General features: G+C 35.7%; 1 protein-coding gene across 1 annotated transcript; it reads left to right on the top strand.

Moving 5' to 3' along the window:
* The first annotated feature begins 5927 nt into the window (after window positions 1-5927).
* LOC136219292 (ER membrane protein complex subunit 8/9 homolog) lies at window positions 5928-8610 on the top strand. The gene is made up of 5 exons (XM_066006648.1): window positions 5928-6248; window positions 6383-6529; window positions 6629-6688; window positions 8096-8262; window positions 8360-8610. Exons 1-5 carry the CDS (start codon window positions 6045-6047, stop codon window positions 8388-8390), a joined length of 609 nt encoding a protein of 202 aa, XP_065862720.1. The 5' UTR covers window positions 5928-6044; the 3' UTR covers window positions 8391-8610.
* Window positions 8611-9054: the final 444 nt, after the last annotated feature.

The following is a 9054-nucleotide window of genomic DNA, read 5'->3' as shown; positions in this document are numbered from 1 at the left end:
TCATTTTAATATTTTTTGTAATTAAAAAATTTGGACTGATTAAGTAATTATCCCATTATTGGGAGTAAAATAGTAATTTAAATGAGAGTAAAGCTATAATTATCCCATTATGAAAAAGCGAAAAAGTTAGCCTTTTCCTTGTGCGCGCGTGCAACTTTCCTGGGTCTTCAATATGGTGCAGGCGCTGGTATTCAATCTCCACAATCTCCTATTGTAAGATGGACAAATCATTTGGCAAGGTTTGTTACCAAAGTTCGTAACAAACCAATTTTAGTACTTCTACTCTAATGTTTAGTAACAACTTTCAACAATAAAATAACAACTAAAATATATCCATTAGAGATGCTCTAATTTTTAATTTTAGAGATGCTCTAAATTTTTAATTTTAGTATGTGCATAGGAAAAAATGTATAAATACGGATGTGATAGAGAATTTTTTTTTTCAAAAATAATAAATACTTTTAGTAATAATTAAATAATTACAATAAAAACGGTGAATGCATCTAAATTTGAATTCTAAAAATGCAACGATTGAACGGAGGATGCAAGGACTGAAAATTGTTGAACTATACTTCGAACGATCAATCAACCACACAGATAAACAAAGTTCACAAAGATCACAAAGATCACAGATTGGATCTTGAAACAACAATCAAAAGAATACACACAGAATTTACCCTGGTTCGGCTTAACTGCCTACATCTAGCAACTTCACTAATCAATGGAGATTACAACAAGATTGAAACAGTTTCCTCTCTAGAAACTCTCGTGTTTTCCCAATCCCCAACTTAGTATATCACAGTGTACACTAATAACTTAGTCTAAGAATAATCTCTCGTATGAAACTACTTCCCAACCCAGACCTTTTATAGCCTTTACAAGATTGTGAAAATACCCAAAATATCCTTACTAAAAAATGTACTAACTCAGCAAGACCTACTGACCAGTGGTAACACAGCAAGACCATGTTGACCTGTATTAACACCTCAGTACCATGCTGACCACAACCATTATACCGACTTGTTGAATTACTTCATGCTGACTTGATTACATACAATTATGCTGACTTGATTACCCAGCATCATTCTTGTAATAGAAAACAACGACGACTTACAATGCTGACTTGTTGACTCAGCATCATCAGCAAGTGATAGAAAACAACGACTTACAATCTCCACCTTGTCTTTCTAATCACTCCATCAACTAGTGAAGAAAATACACTCAAGGACCACTGACCATCCTAACCAGTTTCAAGCAATGTTCAAATTTATTACTTGAAACGGATTTGGTCAGCATGTCGGCTGGGTTATCCTCAGTTCCCACTTTCACCACCTGAACAGTACCAGTGCTAATCACATCCCTGACGAAATGCATTCTCACATCTATGTGTTTGGATTGCTCGTGAAATACTTGGTGTTTTGACAGATGTATAGCTCCTTGGCTATCACAGTAAATCTTCAAACCATCAATCTGTGTCACTCCAAGTTCCGTTAAGACTCCACTCAGCCACATTGCTTCCTTTACTGCCTCTGTGACGGCAATAAACTCAGCCTCGGTTGTTGACAGAGTCACAACTGACTGTAGACTTGCCCTCCAACTTATTACTGTTCCAAACACAGTGAATACGTACCCGGTTTGGGATTTTCTGGTGTCAATGCTACCAGCATAATCAGAATCAACAAAACCTGCTACATCATCCACTAGGGCTTCAGCTCCACCATAACTCAAACCTTTACTCAGTGAGCCTTTGACATACCTCAGCACCCACTTCACCGCTGACCAATGTGCTCTTCCTGGATTTGCCATGAACCTGCTAATGAGACTCACAGCATGAGCCAAATCTGGACGTGTACAGACCATCGCGTACATTAGACAGCCTACAACACTAGAATATGGCACCCTCTCCATGTCTTCCTTTTCCTCATCAGTTTGAGGACTCTGCTTGCTGCTCAGCTTGAAGTGACTTGCAAGTGGAGTGAGAACGGCCTTTGAATTCGTCATACCAAAACGTTCTAACACCTTGCTCAGATAAACTGACTGACTTAGGAACAACTTCTTTCTTCCTCTGTCTCGAGAAATTTGCATCCCTAAAATTTTCCGTGCTGACCCGAGATCCTTCATCTCAAACAGTGTGTTTAGTTGTGCCTTTAACTGATTTATGGCTGCTTTGTTGTGACAAGCTATAAGCATGTCATCAACATATAACAAGAGATAAATCTTAGAGCCATCACTAAGGTCTCTACTATACACACACCAGTCATAACTAGACCTATGAAAGTCCTGACTTATCATAAACTCATCGAACTTCATGTACCACTGTCTAGGGGACTGTTTCAGACCATATAGAGACTTCTTAAGCAAACATACCCGCTGGTCTTTATCTCCTATTTCAAAACCCTCTGGTTGTTGCATATATATGACCTCATCCAGGTTTCCATGAAGAAAAGCTGTTTTGACATCTAACTGTTCTAATTCTAGATCAAAACGAGCTACAAGAGAGAGAATAATCCTTATAGACCTATGTTTAACAACCGGTGAATAGATTTCATTAAAGTCTATACCTTCCTGCTGAGTAAACCCTTTGGCCACCAACCTAGCTTTAAACCTAGGTTTCTCTACACCAGGTATCCCTTCCTTTCTTTTAAACACCCACCTTGAACCGACCAACTTCTTATCAGGAGGTTTATCTACCAAAATCCAAGTTTCATTTTCATCAAGGGATTTTATCTCATCCTTCATAGCGTTAAGCCACTGTTCCTTGTCAACCGAATTCACAGCTTCCCTATAGGTTACAGGTTCAGATTCTTGTACTTCCTTAGCAACACTAAATGCATAAGCTACAAGGTCCTCAAAACCATATCTAACCAGGGCCCTAGGGACTCTTCTTTCACGGTCTCTAACAAGTCTATAGCTTTGACTGGACTCAGTAGAATTACCATCACTGACTTCTTGCTCGGTTTTACGGGTGTTTTCACTATTTTCTTCAAGCTCCACCTCATTCTTAATACTCTCTAGGTTTTGAATGGACTCAGGACTACTCGGTTCTAACTGAGTTTTCTCTTGGTTTTTCTGATAAGGAAAATCCATCTCATTGCTGGTTTTTCTGAACTATACTTCGAACGATCAATCAACCACACAGATAAACAAAGTTCACAAAGATCACAGATTGGATCTTGAAACAACAATCAAAAGAATACACACAGAATTTACCCTGTTTCGGCTTAACTGCCTACATCCAGCAACTTCACTAATCAATGGAGATTACAACAAGATTGAAACAGTTTCCTCTCTAGAAACTCTCGTGTTTTCCCAATCCCCAACTTAGTATATCACAGTGTACACTAATGACTTAGTCTAAGAATAATCTCTCGTATGAAACTATTTCCCAACCCAGACCTTTTATAGCCTTTACAAGATTGTGAAAATACCCAAAATATCCTTACTAAAAAATGTACTAACTCAGCAAGACCTACTGACTAGTGGTAACACAGCAAGACCATGTTGACCTGTATTAACACCTCAGTACCATGCTGACCATAGCCATTATACCGACTTGTTGAATTACTTCATGCTGACTTGATTACATACAATTATGCTGACTTGATTACCCAGCATCATTCTTGTAATAGAAAACAACGACGACTTACAATGCTGACTTGTTGACTCAGCATCATCAGCAAGTGATAGAAAACAACGACTTACAATTATTGTTGAACTATACTTCGAACGATCAATCAACCACATAAATAAACAAAATTCACAAAGATCACAGATTGGATCTTGAAACAACAATCAAAAGAATACACACAGAATTTACCCTGGTTCGGCTTAACTGCCTACATCCAGCAACTTCACTAATCAATGGAGATTACAACAAGATTGAAACAGTTTCCTCTCTAGAAACTCTCGTGTTTTCCCAATCCCCAACTTAGTATATCACAGTGTACACTAATGACTTAGTCTAAGAATAATCTCTCGTATGAAACTACTTCCCAACCCAGACCTTTTATAGCCTTTACAAGATTGTGAAAATACCCAAAATATCCTTACTCAAAAATGTACTAACTCAGCAAGACCTACTGACCAGTGGTAACACAGCAAGACCATGTTGACCTGTATTAACACCTCAGTACCATGCTGACCACAGCCATTATACCGACTTGTTGAATTACTTCATGCTGACTTGATTACCCAGCATCATTCTTGTAATAGAAAACAACGACGACTTGCAATGCTGACTTGTTGACTCAGCATCATCAGCAAGTGATAGAAAACAACGACTTACAATCTCCACCTTGTCTTTCTAATCACTCCATCAACTAGGTCATTGGTTTCGCTTGACTGGTCAGCTATTTACTAAAAATAAATAAAACTAAACATAAAGACGTTTTTTAACTTTTACTATGTTTTATTTTATAATTTTTATGTCTTTGTTTTAATTAAGTAGGTGGGAAATCAACAGGAAATTACAACTCAAACGCATAATTCAAAATTAGCAAATTGATCGCATAGGCTATGAATTGCAAAACTAAAATAACTTGTTTTTAACAATAATTGAAATAATTATATACGTAATTAAATAAAGAATCAAACATTTCGTTGAGGCATTGAAGTGGACGTTGATGTCGCTGGGATGTTTGCAAACCAGGTTGGAACTTATTGAAGTTGATGTAGAAATTGGATTTATTAGTATCGTTTTAAAAGTTGAAGGATTAAAGTGTATATTTTTTAAAAATTAAACTAGTTTCACCAGAATTGAAGAATGTAAATGCAGAGTAATATGAAGACTTTGAGTAGCAGAATGATGGCTATAGGTGACTATTTTATACGAAATAAAATCTACGATCTATAGTTTGGATGTCAATAAAGAGATTAGGACCGATTTTGCAGGTAATGTTGGCCTGTGGTGGCCGAAATGATTTTTAGAAAATAGCTGATCAGAACAATTGTTTGATGAGAAAGATGTCGATTTTGAAATCTATAATTACCAAAAACTTGGTTCTGGGTGATTTGATCAATTGGATTCAATGAATAAATTGTAAATATGATTCAGAAAAGATTTGCTCGTGAAAATGGGGTGTGAATATTTCAGTTTGTGAGTTGGAGTTTGAAGTTAAGATTGAAAATCACAATGACAAATTGTTGCATAAGCAAGATTAATTTAAATCGATGATTAGGAATTGTCGGATAACAATTATATCGACTAGAATTAGAGAAATAATTATAAAAAGGTATGAAATTAACTAAATTTTTGAGCTGAAATTAAGAATTAAAAATTGAAGGAAATGAACTTGAATCTAGAATTGAAGGTGGTAGATTCAAAATTAAGGAGATAAACAATATTTATGGAGTTCCATTGTTTTTTTTTTTTTTTTCGTAGAAAAATGAAAGAAAAAACAAAACACCAATAACGCCCTAGTCCGGGATTAGCCTAGGAAAGCTAACCCCACACTATCTTTAAAAAGCAAGGACAACAGGAACTCAGGGGGAAGAGAAAATAAACACGCCCATAACCCTTTCATGGCCATCCACAGCAAGCCGATTCGCCACCCGATTCTGTTTTTGATTGTTTGTTGATTTGATTTACACTGAAATATAATTTATACTATTTATTTACATAAAATGAAAATAAAAATTACTTTCAACATTGGTATACAAATTTAATGCGTTTTTGTACAGTTGATAATAGCTCATAGGTAAAATTAAGGATCGTTTTATTAAGGAGAACCGAGGCTAATTGATTTTGAATCTATAATTTTAGAGTGAAAAATTTACCGTAACCTATTTGCAATATATTTACAGCTTCTTAATGAAATTACCGTGGTGAATATAAAAGTTGTACTAATTAACAGTTGCAAATTTACAGTTCACATGGGAAAGATGGAAATTAATCCAGGACTGGATTGGAAGATACGATATTCCTTAACACGACGTACCGTTTTAACCTTTAACACACATAGAGACAGAGCTTGTGCTGTTGGATCGCCGGCGGTTCTTTATTTTGGAGAAGAGAAAGTCGAAAAGATCGAATTTTGAGGAAGAAGATGGGTGGTGGTGAGTTCAAATACGAGATTTCACAGAACGCCTACATAAAGCTGGTACTCCATGCCCTCAAACACAAATCTGCAGCTGTTGACGGCGTTTTAGTCGGCCGATCCAGCGATGATGTCATCGAGATTACTGATTCCGTCCCTCTTTTTCACAATCATCTCGGCCTCCTCCCTCCCCTGGAGATCTCCCTCATCTTGGTATGCTTAGGTTTACAACACTATGTTTAGACTTTAATTGTCTTTCGATTAAGCTTATCCTTAGCCTTCAATTAACGATTCCTCTTGATTTGATTTTGGCTTAGTTGTTTTTTTTTTCATGTTAAATGAAACAGATGGAGGAGTATTATAGTTCTCAAGGTCTGGGTATAGTGGGCTACTTTCATGCGAATGAGAGATTTGATGAGACTGAGCTTGGTACTGTGGCCAAGAATATTGGAGATCACATTTTTCGCTACTTCCCCCAAGCTGCTATTCTTTTGGTATGATGTATTTTATTAAATTTTTGCTTTGTCTTCATTGCTGGACTTGATTTTTGATTATATCTGTGGTGTTGATAAGATTTTTGTTATTTTTTGTAGTTAGATAACAAAAAGCTGGAAGCACTAGCAAAGGAGAAAGAACGAAGCCCTATTATGCAGGTCAATTCCTTTGCTTTTTTTTATTCTCTCATTTGGAAGAAATAAAAGGAATGGGAGAAGGAATTTTAATTGCTACTGGAATTAAAATAGAGACTTGAATGCATTGGAGTCTGTTTATAAAACTGGAAAAGTCAAGAGATAATGATGGTTAAATTGCTAGATACATATTTTTGACACTGATAAATGATAATTAACCCATGAATCTGTTTTTAGTGAGTTATTCATATTGTTCTTGGAACTTGAAAGGCAATGTTCTTATTCAGAGTTATGTGTTCAATGTTCGTAGGAAATTGCCTGATGGTTCTGCGTTAGCCACTGTAAATACGAGAAATGAATAAAACAATATGATTTTTAAGGTTATATTTTCTTTTTCTTGATAAATGAAAGCAATGAAACTGAAAATAATAGATATACGAAAAGAAAAAACATTCCAACCAATAAGCTATCCTCAGCCAGTAGGCTGCCTAGGGCCCAGCTGTGGTGCCGGTGACAGAGGTGCTCTAATGCTTATGAATGCTTAACTGAAATTTTTAGGTGCCTTTGTCCTGAAAAACTAGAGCTCCATACACTGGATATTTCCGGCGACCAGTGGATGCTCAAGCCCCCTTCTGAACCCTTAGTTCTGTCCCTGCCTGGTGCCATAGAAAGAAGTGGATAGAATTCTGAGATCTGGATGTAATTTTGTTTCCGAAGAAGAGTTAATACTTCTGTGCTAAAAAATGTACCAATTTTGATTCAGTTGTGCTAGGTGAACTTTAAAAAACTACAAGGGAAGCCATTGGCGATTTAAAGAAAAAACGTGAGAAAAATCTTTGCCAGTCTAATAGTTGGTTGCTTCCTCCTTTATCAGGGTAGCATCAATATAATTTGACTGGAGTGTTCTTCAAAATTGAATTGAAACCTTGTATAGAATTCAATTCTCTTCAGAATTATGGCATAACTGATAAATATCTGCTTTAACTGTCAAATATTTGCCAAATATAATTTGGTCATTGTGGAACATGACCATGTTTTCGCCTATGTAACTCACTTTGATGCCAGCATCAGGATGAATTTAATCTTTGTCCGGTAATCCTTATGAAATTTATTGTGGGGTTATCTATTGTTTAGGGTCAATGTCTTTTGTTCTAATTTCTAATTCTTATACTTTGGACATGGTTTATGAAGTTGTATGATTGAAAATTATCTGAGGTGCCAAATATATCTTTTAGCAATAGTGAAAGCATGCCTTTGTATTTTTCTTTTTTGGCCATATTTTTGTTGTAGTTTTCAAATCACCTCAAATTTGCCCTTGATTCAGTGATATACTACTGCCTCGCCAGTCAAATGATAATTAGTTAAAATTTCTTATTTAACAATTCACCATGATTAAGTATAAAGTATTGTGTTTCTCTTGATGCATAATAGCTTTATACAAGGGACACTTCAAAGAACTGGAAGTTAGTTGGATCAGATACAAGCAGTCGATTGGTATTTAAAGAGCCAGCAGCAAATGTTGTGCTGTTAGATTATATTTCGGATAAGAAGTGGGAGGATGTGGTCGATTTTGATGACCACCTTGATGATATTACCAAGTAAGTGCACCATTATGCTTGAGTATAGATATGAATTAACTTCTTATGTTAGTCGTACTCGATGGAAATCTTACGAGTTATTAATCTCAATTTACAGGGATTGGTTGAATCCAGATCTTTTCAAGTAGTGTTTGCCACATGAGTGCATTTTGGTTATTACTTCTGGTCGTTGCACTTGGTTTAGATTGATGTATGATGCTGAGACTCCATGGAGATGGCATGGTTAGAACTAAAATGATAATGGTAGACAATGAGATTTTTGGTTGTTGTTATCGAGATAGCTTTTGAACTGAATACTTGTGAAATTTATCTTATTTCTAAATGGTAAAGCTGATAAAAATTGCTATACTTGACAATTCCATGCAAGGGTCCTAATCCTTGATTTTGCATTGAAAAACCTGGTTATATTGTGATATGTCCAGTAGCTATGACTAATTTTTTTTTTAATATTTGTTCTTCTCTTTCTGATCATGTCAACTTTTACTAATTAAGAATTTATTTGCAGTTATGTAATTCTAATCTTGTTCCTATGCTAAATGATTAACTTGTTGAAATTTTATATTATAATCGAATATCCTCCGGTGTATCGTGAAAGATCTTTTGCAAAGGATGATGTTAGAACCAGAGTTCTGGTGCCACAGAAGATCTAATGAGAGAAGAAAGAGAAATAGGTAGGGAAGAAAAATTTAGGGAGAAAATGATTTCACTGAACAATTGCATAAATTTGCGGTACACAAAATGTTTTCTAAATATACATCTGTAATTGTAGTAAGCTCTAACAACTCATTAGTC

The sequence above is a fragment of the Euphorbia lathyris genome, chromosome 2 (genome assembly GCF_963576675.1).
Source record: "Euphorbia lathyris chromosome 2, ddEupLath1.1, whole genome shotgun sequence".
NCBI classification, from domain to species: Eukaryota; Viridiplantae; Streptophyta; class Magnoliopsida; order Malpighiales; family Euphorbiaceae; genus Euphorbia; species Euphorbia lathyris.
Note: the sequence above shows the minus strand (reverse complement) of the source record. Positions and strands in the feature narration are given on the sequence as shown.

Excerpts from the sequence above, each read along its gene's own strand:
- LOC136219292 (XM_066006648.1), top strand. The coding sequence starts at position 6,045 with ATGGGTGGTGGTGAGTTCAAATACGAGATTTCACAGAACGCCTACATA. Across the intron at positions 6,689-8,095 it reads AACGAAGCCCTATTATGCAG|CTTTATACAAGGGACACTTC; the intron begins GTCAATTCCTTT and ends GATGCATAATAG. Across the intron at positions 8,263-8,359 it reads CACCTTGATGATATTACCAA|GGATTGGTTGAATCCAGATC; the intron begins GTAAGTGCACCA and ends CTCAATTTACAG.